The sequence below is a fragment of the Podarcis gaigeae genome, assembly GCF_964106915.1.
Source record: "Podarcis gaigeae genome assembly, chromosome: 18".
Classification (NCBI taxonomy): Eukaryota; Metazoa; Chordata; class Lepidosauria; order Squamata; family Lacertidae; genus Podarcis; species Podarcis gaigeae.
Window position 1 is genome coordinate 11,727,829 of NC_139696.1, and position 20,533 is coordinate 11,748,361.

Sequence of the window (20,533 nt, forward strand, 5' to 3'; positions counted from 1 at the left end):
CTCTTGGTTTGCCACGCTTTTGACCAACCACAAACTGTAATCCCAAAAAGGAGGTTTTGTTCCAGCGGTGGGGTGTGCTGTTGTTGTTGTTGGCGTCTGTCTGCCTCAAGAGACAATGGAGTGCGCTTCTGGGGGTGAAGCCAGACTGCTGAGTTTGCAGCACTCAAGTGCCCTCCCTGGGATGCAATCCTGGGCAGGGTGCATGGAGATCCTGGGCTGCCCAGACGGCAAGACGCCTCTCTTGGCCTCGCTGAGGGGGTCCAAAGGAAAGCAGAGCAAGACGTTTGGCACCACTTTGGATGGCGCCTGCGAGTTGCTGGAAGCAGGCGGACAAGGCGCCATCCAAGCGCCTTAGGGACTCCCCTCAAGATTTGTGTAGCCTTTTCTTCTCCCAAAGATGTCCCACAAGGACCAGAGTCTTCTTTCTCCTAGATAGGCTCCCTTCCCAGGTGGACGACCCCACCTGCCCCTCACTCCCCTCTATAGCACATGCAGAAACCGCCTTCTTGACCACTGGACTCCCTCTTGGTCTCATCCACTCCCTCCGTCGGAGCCTAGCTTCGCATGCAGGGGAAGCCCCTGACTCACTGAGGGTTTGAGACCTATCGGCTCCCCTCAACCTGGTTTAGCAAGCCAGTCAAAGCTGCTCCCAGGATTGTGGCCACTGTTGTATGCTGACACTCCTAGCAACCACAGGTGAGAGCTGAGTGCAGGTGGGGACCAAAGGTGGGCAAACAACCTCAGAAGGAGCAGGACGTGTCCCCCACAATCCTCCTTTCTTTGCTCTGTTGCTTAGCTCAGCAGCTTTGGTTTTTTCCTTAACAAAGTCCCCTGCCCCAAATTGTTAACCTGTACACCCCCTGCTGGGGTGTTTCCTTTGTTAAGGAAAAAGGGGACTTTGTTAAGGAAAAAACCAAAGCTGCTGAGCTAAGCAACAGAGCAAAGAAAGGAGGATTGTGCTTTAAGTCTTACCTTGGCAGAAAACCGATTTGATGATACTGAAAGAGAAAAGCAGAAAAATTAAAAGCAAGCATGCTTTTACTCATTTGAAGGTACAAATCAATTCATCCACTAACACTCATGGATCAGTGAACTAGGATTTCTCTAGGGTAAGAGCCCTAACTATTTCTTTCAAAGCTCTTTATCAATACTGGAGCCTAGAAGGATCTGAAGACTACTGATCAGCCGCATTCTCTTGTGATTTATACTTTTTTAAAAAAACAACCCACCAGAATTCTCCCCTGCTTTCCCAGTTTCCCCCACCCCATATAGCGTATCGGTTATCTCTTATGCAGTTTGCAAACACCCCGAAACAATTCTCTCTCTCTCCCCAATCTCAGTTTGACTCTGCCTGCCCCCAATTATCCCAGCCGGAAGATAAGCCAGTCGAAAGACAAGCAAACAAACCCTGAATCAAACCAAATCTCTTTCCAGCAAAAACTCATTGGAGGATTAATCCTCAAAACAGAAATTATATATATATAGAGAGAGAGAGAGCGCGCGTGTGTGCATGCGCTTTGCTTTTAATCTGAGCTGCAAACCAGGCTTTAAGTTTGGGAGATTCTCTGCCCTGTCAATGGGAGCTGAAAGTCCACAGCATTAAAAACAGGGTTGTCCATCTAATTACGTTCTCCCTGCATCCATTCTATTTTTATATACAGGTGAAACTTGAAAAATTAGAATATCATGGAAAAGTTCATTTATTTCAGTAATTCAACTTAAAAGGTGAAACTAATATATGAGATAGACTCATGACATGCAAAGCGAGATATGTCAAGCCTTTATTTGTTATAATTGTGATGATACGGCATACACAACTTACAAAATTATAAAAACCTGCCCTCCCTCCCAGAAATACCTTGGAATATGATTTTCGTCCTGTCCAGAGGCGCCACCGCAGTCTTGGCCACAGCGCCAGCAAACGCCCCAGATATCAGGGAGTTGAGGACGCTCCTTCTCTCCTGGGCAGCCTGGAACAGAAAACCAAAGGAGGCTGGCAAGGAAGCACCTAGAAACTCACAAGCCACTTGGCTGGTCACCTAGGGTGAGCAGGAACTGGCAGCAGGCGAGCGGACAAGGGAGACGCTGGCGAACTTCTTCCTTGCTGGTTCCTGTCCGCCATAGGCGATCAGGCCTGCCCCTTTCTTTCACACCTTGAGATTGAAAATCTAGATGGATTTATGCAGGACTAGTAAACTTACCTGTGAAGGAACACTTACCTGGTCTAACTGCAAGGCTGTTCTAGGGCAGCGTTTGCCAACCTGGTGCCCTTCATCCCTGAAACTCTCTCCACCTACAATGCCCACTGCCACCCACACTTTGAGACCAGCACTCAAATCTTTTTTATTACAGCCATACCTTGGTTTTCAAATGCCTTGGGAGTCGGACATTTTGGCTCCCAAACGATCAAAAATCAGAAGTGGTTGTTCCAGTTTTTGAACGTTCTTTGGAACCCGAACATGCTACGCGACTTTTGCGGCTTCCGATTGACTGCAAGAGCTTCCTGCAGCCAATGGGAAGCCATGCATTGGTTTCTGAACGTTATGTAAGTCGAACAGACTTCCGGAACGGATTCCGTTCGACGTCCAAGGTACCACTGTATTATAGTTTTTATTAAGTTTTCAATTTTGCACCATACATTTGATGACCTCCCTCTTTCCCCTTCCATGGCTCATTTAGTTTTCCCACCATTCCTGCATTTTACTCTAACCATTTTATTCAAAACAAAAAAAAATCCTTCCAGTAGCACCTTAAAGACCAACTAAGTTAGTTCTTGGTATGAGCTTTCGTGTGTATGCACACTTCTTCAGATACATTTTATTCAGTTCTCCTATCTTACATCTCTCAAGTATTTGTTATCCTGCTGAATTGACCTTCACGCTGCCAGCGTTCTCAGCAAAACTCACCTCTGGCAAAATCGGCATGTGGATTTGCGGCTCTACATCTTTCTGCTTGAAACCCACTTGGCCTCCTGCTGCTCGACCATTCCCCATCCCAGGCTCAGGGGCTGCCCAGGAAAAGAACCAGACCTCCTGAGGAAGAGAAGGGGGGCGGGGAGGAGTTAAGGACAGTAGCTCAAAACCTAAATCGGATGGACTTGTTAGGAAGTCAAAGAAGTACCCCAATCTGGAACAACAATGACAGTGACAAAAGGCTCCCAGGGCAGCTAACAAATTACTCAAGAAAAAGCTTCCAATCTAAATAGACACAGCACAAAAAGAAAACGAGCTTGGAGGGAGGAGGAAAGAGGAGAGTTCCTGCACGCCCCTCTAACTGGGTTGGCCACAGACACTAAAAACACAGTAAAACATCAAACATCAAAAACTCCCCTGTACAGGACTGCCTTTAGGAAGTTGTGTAGTTGTTTATTTCCTTGGCATCTGGTGGGCGCCACCACCAAGAAGGCCCTCTGCCTGCTTCCCTGTAACCTTACTTCTTGCAGTGAAGGAACGCCAGGAGGCCCTCGGAGCTGGACCTCAGTGTCCAGGCAGAACGATGGGGGTGGAGACGCTCCTTATATGTTTTCATATACATGTGTTTGTGCATTTTTATTTGTGCTTTATTATTATTATTCTCCCCCCACCCAATATTTTTAGCTATTTCTATTTAAGCTGTAATCTACCTTGAGTCTCTGTTAGACAAAAAGACAGGATATTATTATTACTATTATTATTATTATTATTCACACATAGCTGGGTAAGAAACTGACACATCAGTGGCTGGCTAGACAGACAGACAGACAGACAGAGAAGGAACCATTCTTCTCTTGAACTACTAATTTCATTTTGGGGAAAACAGGCCTGTGGTCACAACACACCCCTCTGCCTCCCCCCTCCCCTCCTTCATCCCTTTTCCATCCCAGCTTATTTTTGGCCACAAAGGATTGCAACGGGAAGCTCCCAGTCCCGAAACGCTCTCTGACATCCCGCTTTCAGCAATGCACAACTGCAGAGAGAGAGGAGGAGGAGCGGAGCGGTGGAGTCACCAGAACTAAGCTCAAGGTCGAGAATAAAAAACCAGGGCAGGGGGGACACAAATCAGGTTTCAGAGCGGCAGCAGAACAAAGAGGACCTCACCCTGCTCCTGGACTAGAGGGACTTCTACTTAGGTTTTTTAAAAAAACATGCACACAAACATTTCCATGATCAATGCAGCACATATTACAGACCCTCCAACATCTCTCTGATGAAAATAAGAATAATTTCCGAGGGCCTTCTCAGTGGTGGCGCCAGCCCTGTGGAACACCCTCCCATCAGATGTCAAGGAGATAAACAACTGTCTGACGTTTAGAAGACATCTGAAGGCAGCCCTGTTTAGGGATGTTTTTAATGACTGATGTTTTAATGTACTTTTAATCTTTTGTTGGAAGCCGCCCAGAGTGGCTGGGGAAACCCAGCCAGATTGGGGGGGGGCATAAATAATATATTTTATTGTTAATTATTATTAATTATATTATTATTAAATCATAGTTGGAAGGGAACCCCAAGGGTCATCTAGTCCAACCCCCTGCAAGGAAGAAATCCTTGGATGTCCTATTCCATCATCATCATCATCATCATCATCATCATCATCAGTGCTTTTCTTCTAGAGAAAGAAAAAACATGCCAGTACTGCATACACTTGAGTACCCCGGGGGGGAGGGAGCACTGAAAATAATAATAATTTTATTATTTATACCCCACCCGTCTGACTGGGTTGCCCCAGCCACTCTGGGCGGCTTCCAAAATGTATAAAAAACATAATAGAACATTAAACTTGAAAATGTTTCCCCATGCAGGGCTGCCTTCAGATGCTGAACTCCTTGGCTCACGAAGCTGAATTCTGGGGGATTCGGAACAGATGAAAGAAAGCCTTTCTTAATGCTACACATAGTTAAACTATGGAACTCCTTGCCACGGGAGGCAGTATGACCACCAACCTGGCTGGCTTCAAAAGAGGAATGGATGAACTCACAGAGGAATGGCCACTAGCCAATAGGGTGATGCTCAGAGGGTAAAAACTTTCCAAATCCCGGATGCAGAAGGGGAGAGGGTTCAAATCCTGCTGGCAGGTTTCCCGTCATAGGCATCTGGTTGGCCGCAGTGAGAAGAGGATGCTGGACTAGGATGCTGGCCCCTGGGCCTGATCCGGCAGGCTCTCCTTGCGCTGTTTTTATTACTCACCCGCCCTTTGCCCCTTTTGAGCCCTGACTGGAAACCTTTCTATTCTTCCAGGCAGCCTGGGGCAACCTGGCGCCTCTCAGCTTGGCCCACCTCACAGGGATGCAGTGGGGATGAAATGAGGAGGAGGAGAACCACATACGTCGCGTTGAGCTCCTTGTGTCGGGCAAAAGGGGGAATGAAATTAATTCCCTGCAGCAAAGAACCGAGCAGAAACCAGCACTGATCTGGGGCTCGGATGTCACCGGCTGCCCCCCTTACTGAGAAGGGCTGAGGACGCAGACACAATATTTTTCATATGATTATCATCACTCAGCGCTTCGGCTTGAGCGCCTGCTAAGGAGAGACGGCGAGATTATGTGGGTGGGAGTAGTTGGAGCTAACCGCCCAGCTGCTATCTTAATTCTCCCGCTGCAACTTGAGCAGGAGAGATCTTAATCTCAAGTGCAGGACATTAGGACGCTTGCCAGAGCCGCCGCGCACTCAAGGTTGGAAACTCAGATAGATCAGCTAATCGCCCATCGGCACCTGAAATCTAGTTGCCTTCACCGTGACAGAATGTCCAGGCACCTTTGTTCTTTTTTGCAATGAACTTTATTACTACTACTGCTACTATTATTATTATTATGTTTCATTTCTATACCGCTTTACATTTTAAAGGGAAAAAATCAACAAGCAGTTTATAACACATTAAAACGTCAAAAAGAACAATCCAGAATAAAACAGCTCCGTTTTAAGATTAAGAGTATGCAACTCTTAATCTTGGGGTTGTGGGTTTGAGCCCCACATTGGGCAAAAGATTCCTTTTGCTCCTGTGTGATGTTTTATTATACTTTTATATATGCTGGAAGCCACTCAGAGTGGTGGGGGCAACCCAGTCAGATGGGCAGGGTATAACAAACAACGACAACAGTAATTATTATTATTATTCTAGATGACCCTCATGGTCCCTTCCAACGCTATGACTCCTATGATGAAACTCAAGCTTCAAGGAAAAGATTTCAGATCCTTCTCTAAGGGACACTTTGCTTTCCCCATATTTATTTGCCTACTTAACTCTGGGAAGCCGGTGGGGTGTAGTGGTTAGAGTGTCAGACAAGGACCTGGGAGATCAGGGTTCAAATCCCCACTCTGCCCTGAAGCTGCCTGGGTGACCTGGTGAGTCAGTTCACAGCCTCTTAACCTCCCTCCCTGAGGAGGGGGGTGAACCATGTACTCCTTGGAGAAAAAGTTGGGAGATAAATGCAGTAAATAGGCTCTCCTGCTGACCTGCTTAAGAAAGCCAGAGGGGCCGGCCAGAGGGAGACGTTGGGGGTCACAATTGGACCCAAGCCAGCCACAAAACGCGCCTGTTGCCAGGGGGATTTTGTGTTTTTTATAATAATTTTTATCAATTTTTAGAGATATTTTAAACATAGCATTCAATTTGTATATAATATAAAATGCATTTGGCCACAACACCCTGAGACTTCCGTCCTCCTTGACTAATGGTTTTCCCACTTATTATCTAATACTGCATTTTGGGATTATAATTATTACTATTAAATCCTAATCATAGATCAACAATTTTAAAATTATACTTTGCAATAACTGATAAAGTCCACCTTACAAAACTTCTTGCAACCCTACCAGTGAAGTTAGTTGTTTACAATTGTCTTTCAAGTATTCTGTAAATTTATTCCAGCCTTTCAGGAAAGTCTGGTCTTGCTAGTTCCGAATTTTCCCCGTTAGTTTCGCCAACTCGGCATAGTCCATTAGTTTCGTCTGCCCCTCTTCTTTCATTGCTATCTCTTGTTGCTTCCATCGTTGGGCTAGTAATATTCTTGTTGCATATAAAAACAGCCTTTTATCTTGCTTATGTATTTCATTACCTACAATGCCTAGTAAGAAGGCTACTGGACTTTTTTACAAATGTATATTTCAACATTTTTCTAAGTTCTTTATAAATCATTTCCCAGAAAGCTTTCACCTCCTTACAGACCCACCACTTATGGTAAAAAGTACCTTCCTTTTCTTTCCATTTCCAACAATGATTACTTGCTTTATACATTGCCAGGGGGATTTTGAACACGGCATGCAGCAGGGCAGGTGTCCTCCATCCTTCTCCCCCACCAGCACCTTGAGGTGCCCAGCACCATCAGCTCCCCAAAAATTAAACTGGAAGAAACCAGGGTGGAAAGACACGGGTTCCTCCCGCAAATTTCAGCCGGAAGAAACTTAACATGAAACACACACAGCAGGGGGAAGAGAGGAGAAATATTCTTGCCTGGGGCCAGAGGTGGGGCTCGCGGCAGAGAAGATCCGAGAGGGAGGTTGGCTGAGCTCCGCAGGAGAAAGGACACCCCACACACCCACACACTTGGGCACCTCAAGGAAATGGACAAAATTGACCTTCGTTGCTCAACTCAGCACAGTGAACTGCCTTTGTCAGTTCCAAGGAGGTCTTCCTGGGGTGCTCGGCGTCCTGCTGAGATTAGACAAGTGTGGCCAGCCTTTAAATAATATAAACAGCAATAAATTAATGCATTGATATTGCAGAAAAGGAGATTCCGACCCAATGTTGCAAAGACCTTTCTGGGGGACTGACAGCTGGTCAACGTACAGGTGCAATCGAAATTATCCAACCCCCATTGCAAATCAAGTTTATTATCAAAATCTACTGGAGAAGCCAGTATAAGTTGCAATTTCAGCTGAATTTGGGGAAACCACTGGAAGCATCCGTTGAGCTATTTCATTGCTTTTTTTTCTCACTTCAAAGAGCTAAAAGTCTGGAAATTTTGATAATAAGATGATCAAGGGACTGGAGACCAAGCCTTATGAGGAACGGTTGAAGGAGCTGGGTACATTTAGCCTGGAAAAGAGGCGACTGAGAGGAGATATGATAGCCATCTTCCAATATCTCAAGGGCTGTCACATGGAAGAGGGAACAAGCTTGCTTTCTCCTGCCCCAGAAGCAAGGACCCGGACCCATGGCTTCAAGTCAAAAGAAAGGAGATTCCAACTAAATCTTAGGAAGAACTTCCTAAGAGTAAGAGCTGTTCACTGGAACAAGGCTGCCCAGAGCAGTGACACAGAAAGCCGACGAAAACAAAATGCAAGTGTAGAAAGAGAGACGGAAAATACCCAAAGGTAGCCCTCATCCAAACAGGATTCCAAACAGGGCAAAAAGCAGGATCCATCTAGCTGTCCTATCCTAGCAGCTAGGATAGTAATAGCATCTAAATGGAAAGGTAAATAACTACCTACCAAAGAGGAATGGCTTCTCAAATTAAACGAATATTTAAAATTGGCTAAATTAACAGCATCCATAAGACAGCAGTCAAATAAAAAACTAAAAAATGAATGGTGATGCTTTGATGACTATATGACAAAATACTGCTCTAAAAAGACATGCTGATATGCTTAGACTAAGAATGTAAATGCATCAAAACAATAATTTATCAGTGACATATATGTATATAGAGAAAATAAAAACAATCAGAATGCAATGATAAGGGTAAAATTGATTCTAGAGAAGATGAGTAGCGGAGGAAGGAAGTTAAATAGGCTGGTGGGTTTATTTTATTTTGTTTAGCTTTTTTGGATATTGTATAATGATTTAATGTATAATGATTTAATGTTTCTTTTCTGTTATGTATTACAGTATTTCTCTTTTTCTTTTGTATGATGGAAAATCTAAATAAAAATCTTAAGAGAGAGAGAATGGGTTGCATTAAAAAATAAAAGCAGGAAGGATCCATCTAATCTGCTCCCACTTGTTCAGCAGGTCAATCCAGAGAAAGAATGCAGGATTCTGGCATCAGGGCTGTTTTTGAATGGCACAAGAGCACCATCAGGTCCAAAGGTCAACGGAGAGGGGAGGCTGCATGCACACACCCGCCCACCTGACAAGTGGCGCTGTGTGTTAACTCGGCCATACAATACTCATCTTCAAATAACCACCCTTAAAGACTGGACTACTGCAATGCACTTTCCGTAGGACCTCCCTTGAGCTTGACCCAGAAGTAGCAATCGATGCAGAATGCCGCAGTGCGAATGCTGACAGGCCTCGTCGAAAGCAACACACCTACTCAGAGATCTGCACTGGTTACCAATTTGCCAACGGGCCAAGTTCAAAGTACTATTGTTAGTATATAATAATAACAGTGTCAACCCTGTCCATCTGACTGGGTTAGTGGCTTCCAACACACATAAAAACATACTATAAAACCAAACATTTAAAACTTCCTGATACAGGGCCGCCTTCAGAGGTCTTCTAAAAGTCATTTAATTGTTTATTTCCTTGACATCTGGTGGGAGGGCGTTCCACAGGGCGGGTGCCACCACCGAGAAGGCCCCCTGCTTGGTTCCCTGTAACCTCACTTCTCGCAGGGAGGGAACTGCCAGAAGGCACTCAGTGCTGGACCTCAATGTCCGAGCAGAACGATGGGGGTGGAGACGCTCCTTCAGGTATACAGGGCTGAGGTCATTTAGGGCTTCAAAGGTCAGCACCAAAACGTTGAATTGTGTTCAGAAACGTACTGGGAGCCAATGTAGGTATTTCAGGACCATTGTTATGTGGTCTCGGCGGTCTCACCAGTCTAGCTGCCGCATTCTGGATTAGTTGAAGTTTCCGGGTCACCTTCAAAGGTAGCCCCACGTAGAGCGCATTGCAGTAGTCCAAGCGGGAGATAACTAAAGCATGCACCACTATGGCAAGATACTCTGCGGGCAGGGAGGGTCTCAGATAGAGTTGGTAGACAGCCACCCTGGATGCAGGATTGACCTGCGCCTCCATGGACAGCTGTGAGTCCAAAATGACTCCCAGGCTGTGCACCTGGTCCTTCAGGGGCACAGTTGCCCCATTCAGGACCAGGGAGTCCCCCTGTCCTCCAGAAACAGCACTCCTTTCTTGTTGGGATTCAGCCTCAAGACAGATTGGGCCAGTTTCCCTTCAAGATCACCTTACCCTGCAAACACCCAATTCACCTCTCCGAAAGGTAGCGCTGATTGTCACAGGCTGCCCATTGCGCACTGCCTAATACTTCCTCGAACCCAAAGCCAGCCACAAATCTCAGGATTCAAACAAAAGGGGAATCAAACCACATTTCGCTCTTGAAACTGGAGTGGCGAGACTTTAAATACATCAAAACCAGCAGCATAGCAACACTCCTTGGAATTCAGTAACCAAGCAGATTCTCCATAAAACAAAGAGGCATTTTTCACAAGCCAACAAGAGAAGGTGAAAATGGGCACAGAAGCTTTCAGCTGTTTGTTTTAAAATTATGTTTATTGTGCGATTATAACTTGCCACACTGGAATTTGCAGAAGATGCATTATATATACAGTATTTTAAACAATTTCATTGAAGGTTTTTAACATATTGAGCACTAAATCCAAACACACTTCTAAAAAGATAATAAACAACAACATATTATTACAAAACATAATTTTATAGGTAAGAGAAAAAGCAAAAAAAAAAAAGAAGAGGAAAATATTATTTTCTTTCCTTTTTGTAATCCTTTATAATCTTTTATGAAATGTGTTGGGATTTTAGTGCTCAATATATTTAAAAACCTTCAATAAACTGTTTTTTTTTTAAAAAAAAATATTTCCCCTCTCTTTTCTATATAATTGTGCTTTGTAAGAAAATTGCATTATACTGGTCCATCTAGCTCTGTACTGCCCACACTGACTGGCAGCAGCTCTTTGCCATTCCCAGTGACAGACCTTCCCAGTGCTGTCTGGAGATGCCGGGACCTGAACCTGTGATTTCATTCATGTATACAGTTTTTTTTGTGGTTTTTTGCAACCATGAGATCTAGAAACTTGACAAGTTAGTGGTTACAAATGGTGGCTTGTAAGGAATATGCTAACCCCGTGCTTCTCAAAGGGCAGCAGGAGAGGGTGGCAATTGTGCTGCGAAGATTCAAGGACAATTAAAGAAACATTTTAACTTTTCAGTGTAGTAGAGCATGGTATCACATCAAAATAATTTTACACACACACAAATACACACACCCACACACACCCTAGAAACAGTACCCATGCCTCTCTTCAAGACCACAGTCAGACCTCGGGTTACAGATGCCTCAGGTGGCGTTTTTTCAGGTTACGGAAGTACTGGAATGGGTTACTTCTGGGTTTCGGTGGTCACACATGCGCAGAAGCATTAAATCGCGCTTTGCACATGTGCAGATGTGCCACTGCGGGTTGCGAATGCTGCGGGTTGCGAATGCACGGATCCCGTTCGCAACCCAAGCGTCCGCTGTATTAGCTATTCTTCTACAGTTATCCACATCATATTGTTGTGAACAGGGATTTTCCTACAAATATGAAAGATCAGAAAAGAGAGAGGCTTCTTTGTGTTGATGAATGCTTGTTCGTCTCAAATTTGGGCTAATATAAATGAGATTACCTGGCCAAAAAAAACCACAAGCTCACACCTCTCACTGAGTTTATATGTAAGGTCAGTGCTTTTTTCCTTAAAAAAGATGATTGGTATGTGTCCCCCTGCGTCCCCCAGGAAAAAGCAGCATTTAAGGTTCATATGTAAGAGGCTCGCTTACAGTTATCTTTTGGGAATGATGTGTGTCCCGACGCTGCTGCATTGTTTAATACTTTCTGGGTGTCCCATGATTCCATTATAAAGTAACGGTGCTCTACGTTACAAATCAAACACCGCCAGAAGTTGTTTCTTGTTGTTTTCCAATATATTTCTTGTCAATAAAAAAATCCGGTGTGGTGTGAGCAAATTGTTATTCTGAAAGTTCGAGAACCACTGTGCTGACACCCATAAGATTCAAAGCAGTAACGATTAATTGCACATTTGTTCAAAATCCAGCTCAAACTATTTCGAGCCCCAGATTGGGCAAAAGAATTGGGGGGGAGATTAACTCTGCAAAGTTGATGGTCTCGATTCAATGACACCAGTTTTCCAAAGCCTGCTGCTCCCAGGGCGGGTGGGAACCTCTGGTTCAAAGCATAGATTTGGGTGCATTTCCCAAGCATTGCTCTTTGCAGCCACAGTAAAAAAGATTTCCTCCTGTTCTCTTGGGACCAGCCCAGGCACCAGTTCAGCCACGTAGAGAGAGGCCCTCGCCATTATTTCTTTTAAAGGGGTCAGCCTCCCCACCACCCCAAGAACTTCTGGGATTTTTCCCAGCTGGGAGACCAGGAGCCAGGCTCTCCCATTGTCTCTCCACAAAACCACAAAATTCTCACTGCCCACCATCAAGAAGCGAAAGGATGGGGAAAGGAAAACCTCTCTTCGCTTGCCCACTCCCCACCTCGGCCAAAGGAACTGGCTGGCAAGCTGTAAGATAATCCTGAATGGCTGTTTTCCCAAAAAGGCCTTGACCTATTTCTTTTTCCCTTGGGGAAAAACTCAGAGCTTAACAGGCTTCCTCAGACTTCTTGGAGATGAAGACCTTGTCTCTCCTGAACTGAAAGGTGCAAAAAGACGACACAGAACAAGCGAGAGCCAGTTGCTTCCAGAGGAGTCTCTCTGTGCGAGTATCTGATATGTGATTTTATTCATAAAATGAGGACCAGCTGGCTTCACAGGAGCCCATCCGTGTCTCTCTGCATGAGTCTCTGAGCTATTACTGTACAGACATACCTCATGTTACGTCCGCTTCATGTTACGTTCTTTCAGGTTACGTCCCGCGGTGACCCGGAAGTACCGGAAAGGGTTACTTCCGGGTTTCGCTGCTTGCGCATGTGCAGAAGTGCAAAATGACATCATGCACAGAAGCAGCGAATCGCAACCTGTGCGTGCGCATACACGCTGCTGCGGGTTGCGCTCTTTTCATGTTGCAAATGAGCCTCCGGAATGGATCCTGTTCGCAACCAGAGGTACCACTGTATTTGTAAGATCAGTGTTCAAAATTAGCCAGGCGCTAATTTGTCGTCATCTCAGATTTACTGTTAGAGGGAGCAATTTCACGGAACATGTTAAAACAGTAAAATGTTGCCTATCGCTAATAATGTGTCCAGACTGGACTACTGCAGAGTGCTCTCTGTGGGGCTTGACTTGCGCTTGACCCTGAAGATGCCTTTGAGAGCAGCATGCTAGACTAGCTGGCTCTCCTTTGGTGGGATCCAGCCCTTCCAATAATCATTCCCCACCACGCTCCAGTGGGTTCCCTTCCCCAGAGGTGAGGGTCCCACTCCCAGCGGCTTAGACCCAGCCAACTTCAGTGGAGTCAACCAGCTTTCTCTGCTAGTTTATCCTCTGTTTGCTGACCCTGTCTCTGCCTACCAGGGGAGAATTCCTGCAGAGGTCCCCGCCTGGAGGTCTGTCCAGAACCAGAGCGTTCAAAGTCTACCCGCTGGGCAGCTCCTTAGGCAAACATACTGTACTATTGCTCCTCAAGATTAAAAGTCCTCTTTGCAGCACTGCAAGTAGCACGTCAAAAAAATCACTGCTCCCTAGCTGTTTTTAAGGATTCTGGTAGAGCCTCCAGGCAAAAAGATGTGGGACTTTTTAAAAAACGTGAGCGGAACGACAACATTTCGGTCCCAAGTTCAAATCCCCATTCTGCTATGAAATTACCGTATTTTTCATCCCATAGGACGCTCCGTCCCATAGGACGCACCTAGTTTTTATGGGGGGAAATAAAGGGGGGGATTTCCTTTATTTCCCCCCCAAAAGCTGGTCGGGGAAACCGAACCAGGTCGAGGAACAGCGGGATGGCGGCGCTGCGCCTCTCCTGAGCTTGTGGGGCTGGCCGATGTCTGCCCGGCACGCGGGGCGCTCTGCTTCAGGGTGCCCCGCCCGCCCGGCGGCAGGTTGCTATCCGCAGCGTGGGGAGCCCTGCGGGGAAATCCCGCAGGGCTGCCTAGGATGCAGATGTGTTCCCGAAGCGCCGGGAGCTCTCCTTTCAGGGCGCCCGACACTCCGGGAAGCAGGCTGCTATCCGCAGCCTAGACATCCCTGCAGGACTCCCGCAGGGCTGCCTAGGCTACGGATGTGTTCCTGAAGCCTGGAGAGCGAGAGGGGTCGGTGCGCACCCACCCCTCTCGCTCTCCAAGCTTCAGCGAAAGCCTGCATTCGCCCCATAGGACGCACCCAGATTTCCCCTTCATTTTTGGAGGGGGGGGGGGAAGTGCCTCCTATAGGGTGAAAAATACGGTATCCCCTGCAGCCTCATTTTTTCCACCCACACTTCTGTCAGCCACATGAAGAGAGAACTCCTTGCCTACCTCACAGGGCTGGCGTAAAAAGTGACGAGAAAGCCTTGAATCCCAAATGCCTGGTCGTAGAATCTTATAATTGTAGAGTAGGGAGGGAGCCCAAGGGGGTTGTTATTTTACCAGTGCTAGTTTTCTTGAAAAAGAGGTGCTGGAACTCACTTTGAATGCCTCCCTCATTCTCTTCAGATGGCAAAGGCAACTTCCCGAGAGGCAATGGAACTAAGTTCCAGCTGGAAAAAAAGCCTTGCTTTTGCCCATTGTGGGACTTGAACCCACAACCCTGAGATCAGAGCCTCATGCTCCACCGACTGAGCTCATCCGTGGCCAGCAGGAGTTCCATGCAGGAAAGCAAGCAGACTGGCAGGGGACGACTCCTTTCTGCCACTGCCATGTTATACACTAAGGACTGGAGACCTTCCTTCACAGTGGCGAGGCTGGAAGACGAGCCCTGCTGGGTCGGGGCAAAAGATGCAGAAGTCCTCCGCCCTCCCCACCCCCATCCACAAGGTTAACACAAGGCTGCCAGGGTGCCTGGTTGGTAGTGACCCAAGATGGGGCCTCCTTGGTGGTGACTTCCCATTTGTGAGATGCCCTTACTCATGAGGTGCATCCATCTCCCTCACTATTAGCTTCCAGGAGAAATTAAAAGCAGACCAGGCATTTAGGAGCTGAAGTTGTTTTGAGAGCTGCCAATTCCTTTTAGTTGATGTTATCTGCTTTTATCTGCTTTTTATCCAGCTTTAACTACTTAAAGAAAAGAAGCCATTACGCAATTCTTGTCCTAAACTTTCAGTCAATCGATTGTCAAAAGCTCCACAATGGTCCACAAACCCTGAAGTGAAATTATGGAGGTTTTTACTATAAATAAGGCTACCTTTTTTTGCAGATGTAGTTGCACCTGTATTGGTCTGGATCAGGACTTCCCAAACTTGGGTCTCCAGCTGTTTTTGGACTACAGTTCCCATCATCCCCGACCACTGGGCATGCTACCTAAGGATGGGAGATGTAGTCCAAAAACAGCTGGAAACCCAAGTTTGGGAAACTCTAGTGTGGAACATCCTTTGTCAACCTGGTGCCATCCCGATGTTTGGGCTCCAACTCCCATCTGGCGCCACCGGCACAGTCAGGCTCTGCCTCAATCTATATACACAGGGGGAAAACAATGCATCTTTGCAAAGAGTGGGGAGAAATCTAGCTCTAGACTGGTGTGGTTTCTCTGTGGGTGGGCTTATTGTGCAGCATAAACAGTCTGCTGGATCCAGCCAACAGCCCATCAAGAAACAGAATTTTAGCGTTGGATCAGACCCTGAGGGTCATCTAGTCCAACCCCCTGCAAGTTGCCCCATATAGGAATCAAACCTGCAACCTTGGTTCTAACCAGCATCCTGTTGTTACCGTGGCCAAGCAGATGCCCCCTGGAAAGCCCACGGGCAGGACCCGAGCTCAAGAGACCTCTCCCCTTGGGTGGCTTCCAGCAACTGGGATTTAGAAGCATTGCGGTCTCTGAACATGGGAGAAGCATAACCATGGTGTCGAGTTGCCACTGAATTTCTCCTCCCTGAATCTGCCCAATCAGCTTTCAAAGCCAGCCAAGTTGTTGGCCATTCCTGCCTCAAGTGGGAGGGAGTGCCATAGTTTTAAGGACTTGTCTGGACCTGTCCTGGACCTGCTGTAAACTTCCATCGTGTCGCCTCTTACCTGCCTTTTCTCATAACTAAAAAGTCCCAGACGCTGAAGGAACCTTTCCTCCTAGGGGAGTTTGCTGCAACTGATCAGGTCATTGTGCATCACTGCTGGGTTTATCCCAGACCGTCCACACACCATTCTGCTTTATATTAGCTGCTCAGCAATGCATGCCACCCCACTGTTATTGACTTCCAGAAGGGCACTTTTGCACAACAAGGAAATCCCAAACCAGAACATTCGCAGTATAAAAAGTTGCAGGATTTCAGCAAGAAATTACAGGGCATGCGCCATTTAGGAGCAAATCATGTCTGCCTCCAAAACTATGCAGGGACAGTATCAAAGGCAGGATTGCAAGCGAGATTTTTGGTTTGGTTTCTTGCCCTGAGATATACAGATATAGGGCAATAGACAAACTTAAGTGGCTACCCTGATACCACCACAAGAATAAGAATAATGTAACCTCCCCAATATCACCATGAACAGAAATCCCAATGGATTCACATTAAATAGGGCTGGGGGGAAGGGAGCTAACCAACCCCAGCATAAGGAACTCAGCTGGTCCTAAGGAACACAGGAAGCTTACAGACCACTCATCTGTCTAGGTCAATATGGTCTGCGCTGGTTCTCTACCATTTGATCCAGGGGACATCAACAGAGGTCTAGTGTCCAGATCAAGGGAAGTCATAGCCTCACTCTGTCCTACCTTGGTCAGACCACACCAGGAATACTCTGTCCAGTTCTGGGCACCACGATTTAAGAAGGATCTTGACAAGCTGAAAGGTGTGCAGAGGAGGAGGAACAAGGGTCTGGAGACCAAGCCTGATGAGGAGCGCTTGAAGGAGCTGGGGATGTTTAGCCTGTAAAAGATGAGATATGAGAGCCATCTTCAAATATCTCAAGGGCTGTCAGAGGGAAGAGGGAGCAGGCTTGTTTCCTCCTGCTCTGGAGGGTAGGATCCGAACCAGTGGCTTCAAGTCACAAGAAAGGAGATTCCGATTCAGCCTCAGGAAAGACTTTCTGATGATAAGAGGAACAGGTGGTGGACTCTTCTTCCTTGGGGGTTTTAAAGCAGAGGCTGGATGGCCATCTGTCATGGATGTTTGAGCTGAGATCCCTGCATTGCAGGGGGTTGGACTGGATGACTCCTGGAGTCCCTTCCAATCTATGTAATCTATGATTCTATTACATCCCCAGTCCTATCAGGAGATGCTGGGACCGCAGCAAGGAGGGTGATGTGGATTTATTTTTTTGCAATCTAGAAACTTGATAATCTGCTTTATGAAGCCAGACCTTGAATTAGTCCCCGTTGCTCAATATCACCTACACTGACCGGCAGCAGCTCTCCCAGACCTACCTGGAAATACTTGGGACTGAACCTGGGATCTTCTGCATGCAGAGCAGATGTCCTGCTGGGCTAGGACTCTCCTGCTATTTTACTATAAGCTCTTCCCATATACTTTACAGAGGATAACCAGGAGGAGAAAACATCTATTTTCCAGGTTTTGTTGAATTTCAACTCCCAACATCACCCTTGACCATTCCTGGCTGCTGGGAGTTGGAGTGCTGAAACACCCAGAGGGCAATGGGTGCGAATTCCCACCAATATTTTGCCCAAGGAAACCAAGGATTCCAATAGGTGAATCTGCATTATTCCAAATCAGGCCATTGGCCAGTCTCTCCCAGTACGGTGCATTTCTCCAACAAGCAAATCCCCCCCCCCCCCCCAGTTTTAAGATCTTACTTAAGGCTGGATAGCTAGATTGGTAGAGCATTAGTCTCTCAATCCCTGGGTTGAGGGTTCAAGCCCCACATTGGGTGACAGATTCCTGCATTTCAGGGGGTTGGACTAGATGCACCCCCATGGTTCCTTCTGACAATACATTTCTATGATTTTTTTCCCATCAGGAAGCAGCTTTTTCAACCCAAAGGAGATTGGCAGAGCAATGTCTGAGGCTCTTAACCTTTGTACATTCCAGCTGTGCTAGAGATATTTCTCAATCTCTCTCTCTCTTTATGTACTGTGGAACCTCGGAAGCCAAATGCCTTTGAACTCAAACGTTCCGGCTCCCCAACAATCAAAAACCAGAAGTAATTGTTCCGGTTTTCGAGCAATTTTCGGAAGCTGATCAGAAGCCGCCCCTTGGTTTTCTAACTATTCCAGAGTTGAACTGACTCCCGGAACGGATTGAATTTTAAAACCAAGGTACAACTGTATCCAATATAGAGAGTTGTTTTGTTGGCACCCGTCTGTCTCGAGAAACAGTTCATATATACACACCCATTTATATATTATACATTTTTAGCAGAAAAAGGCAGGGCATCAAGGGGGAGAATATTTCTTTTAAAAAAAAAAAATTGCATACATTGATGGTTGGAAGAGGCATCTCTTTTTTACCCCCAAAACTAGCTTATAAATACTTTAAATAAATAAATTTGGAGTGGGTGAGAGGAATGCCAAGGAGAAAGGAAGCCAAAACACTTTTTTAAAGACTGTACCCACACCTAAAGAAACAAACCTCCCATTTTTTGTCCTTCGAAGGAGCCTCAAAGTTGCTCTCTATTCCCCAGCCTCAAACTCTGACCAGGAAAACAAAGTCACCTTCCACGCCCCCACCCCACCCCAGAAGTGAAATTTCCCCTAGTCCTTGAATGCTTGAGTGTTTTCAAAGCCCCCCACCCCGCCCCGCTTTTCAAGCCAGGTGGTGGCAGACAAATGGGGAGGGAGCAGAACTTAACTTTTTTTCTGCCCCCCCTGGCTTCACGCAGAGTTAATGTATAATTAAGTCTGGGGGGTGAATTAACCCCTCGATGCCCACAGAGGACGTTCATTCTCTACCTGTTGGGGGGGTGAAACAAGGCAGGGAAACTTTTATTTTGTGGGGGGAGTCATACCAGGGGGCTGATAGTCCGAAGGTTAACATCTGATCTCCCCACCCCCCAACCCACCGAAAAACACCCATAAGCACTCAGGCTTGATAAGGGGAAATTAAGACCCCTGCCCCTTTGCTTGCAGGGCAGGGTGGGGCACTGGGAAGAGAAACGAGGAAGCCAATTCACTTTTAGAGACAGATCTTTCCTAATGGGTGGGTTGTGGATTTTTTGACAACTACCCCCCCTCCCCACACACAAGAAGGCTCTCAGCTCTTGTGAAGAGGCGAGGGACTCAACCTCTGGACCCCCAAAATTGTAGGGAGAGTTATCTTTTCTCCCCCAAAATCCGTATCTCAGAGACCGCCCCTTGCCCCTCTTCAGTCCCAAAGGGGGGGGGGGTTGACAGAAATTAACCATATGATCCTCCCTTCTTTCCGACAGCAAGGGATCAAGCCTCCTTACTTTAACCCCCTCCCTGATTTCAGATTGGGAGGAGTGTCACATTTATAACCCCCCCAAAAAAAAATATATCACCAAGGGCATAAGCCCCCAACCAATTTCAACCCGGGGGGGAGGCCAGGAAAGAAGCCTTCCCCTCCCCTCAAGGGGGGGGGTTGGAACTGGCCTTTCAAATGGGGGGGTCAGAGCCACAGACTTTAAGCCCCCTAACCTATGGGAGACAAACTATGGAGGGGGGAGCAATAAGCTTTCGACTCCCCCTACAAAAATTAACTCATAACAACATTAAAGATACACTTTTTAAGAGGGGGGTCCATCTCAGTTACTCCTCCCCCCCCCCCATTTCCCCCCTTGGGTGAGGAGTGGGGCAGCTGCCCCGCGCGCATGCGCGTCCCGTGCCGACCACGCTGAGGACTCACCCCTCCCCTCGGGCGCTCGCTCGCGCTCCTTCCTCCAGCTGCTTCTGCCGCCGCCGCCGCCGCGCCGCCTCCGGGTAGTCCGCCGAGCCACGCCCCCTACGCCCCCGTCTCGGCCAATCAGCGCGGGGCCAGGCCGAGGGGCGGGGCGGGCGAGGCAAGAGGGAAGAGAGGGGAACGGGGAGCCCCGGCGCCCGCGGGAGTGGCAGTCCGCCTGCGCCAATCCGGGAGAGGCATTGTGGAAAGGAGGCGGGGAGTGTGGAACTGGGGAAGGCAATAGGTCGCGAAAGGCGGCGGCGGAAAGCGGGGCGGGGCTTAGTGGGGGGTGCTCACGCCCAGTGGGCGGGGCAAGGCGAAGCTGGGAGGAGCCTCTGGCTTTACTTCTTTTATTATTACAGTAGTACGAATATTACGGTAATTAGTAATGAAGTATTAATTTGGGGGAAGGGAATTATTATATTATATTATATTATATTATATTATATTATATTATATTATATTATATTATATTATATTATATTATATTATATTATATTATATTATATTATATTATATTATATTATATTATTAATAGTCCAAGCACTGAATTACTGTACTATAGGATATGTCATTTATTTATGTGTTTATATTTGATGAAGATATGCATTTTAACAGTATTGCACATTTATTCTTATATTAACAATGCACTTAAAATGACTATGCAAAAAAATGAATAAGTGATTGCAATGGACACACAGTTAAGCAGTATAAATATGTGTGAACAAT

General features: G+C 46.6%; 1 protein-coding gene across 4 annotated transcripts in view; it reads right to left on the reverse strand.

The window, feature by feature from the left end:
• The window catches only part of SLC25A42 (solute carrier family 25 member 42), a 28,763-nt gene extending 8,886 nt beyond the window's left edge, over window positions 1–19,877 (reverse strand). Inside the window, exons 1-6 of one of the 4 annotated variants that reach the window (XM_083720673.1) lie at window positions 19,772–19,816; window positions 16,726–16,879; window positions 7,426–7,651; window positions 2,907–3,032; window positions 1,859–1,970; window positions 973–998 (exon numbers count right to left, since the gene is read on the reverse strand). In XM_083720673.1, coding sequence (XP_083576799.1) covers window positions 973–998; window positions 1,859–1,970; window positions 2,907–2,993 — 225 coding nt within the window. In that variant the 5' untranslated portion in view covers window positions 2,994–3,032; window positions 7,426–7,651; window positions 16,726–16,879; window positions 19,772–19,816. Of the gene's footprint in view, window positions 1–972; window positions 999–1,858; window positions 1,971–2,906; window positions 3,033–5,162; window positions 5,370–7,425; window positions 7,652–16,652; window positions 16,880–19,771 lie in introns of those variants that run through there. The other 3 variants (XM_083720675.1, XM_083720674.1, XM_083720676.1) reach the window with 3 other exon arrangements.
• Window positions 19,878–20,533: the final 656 nt, after the last annotated feature.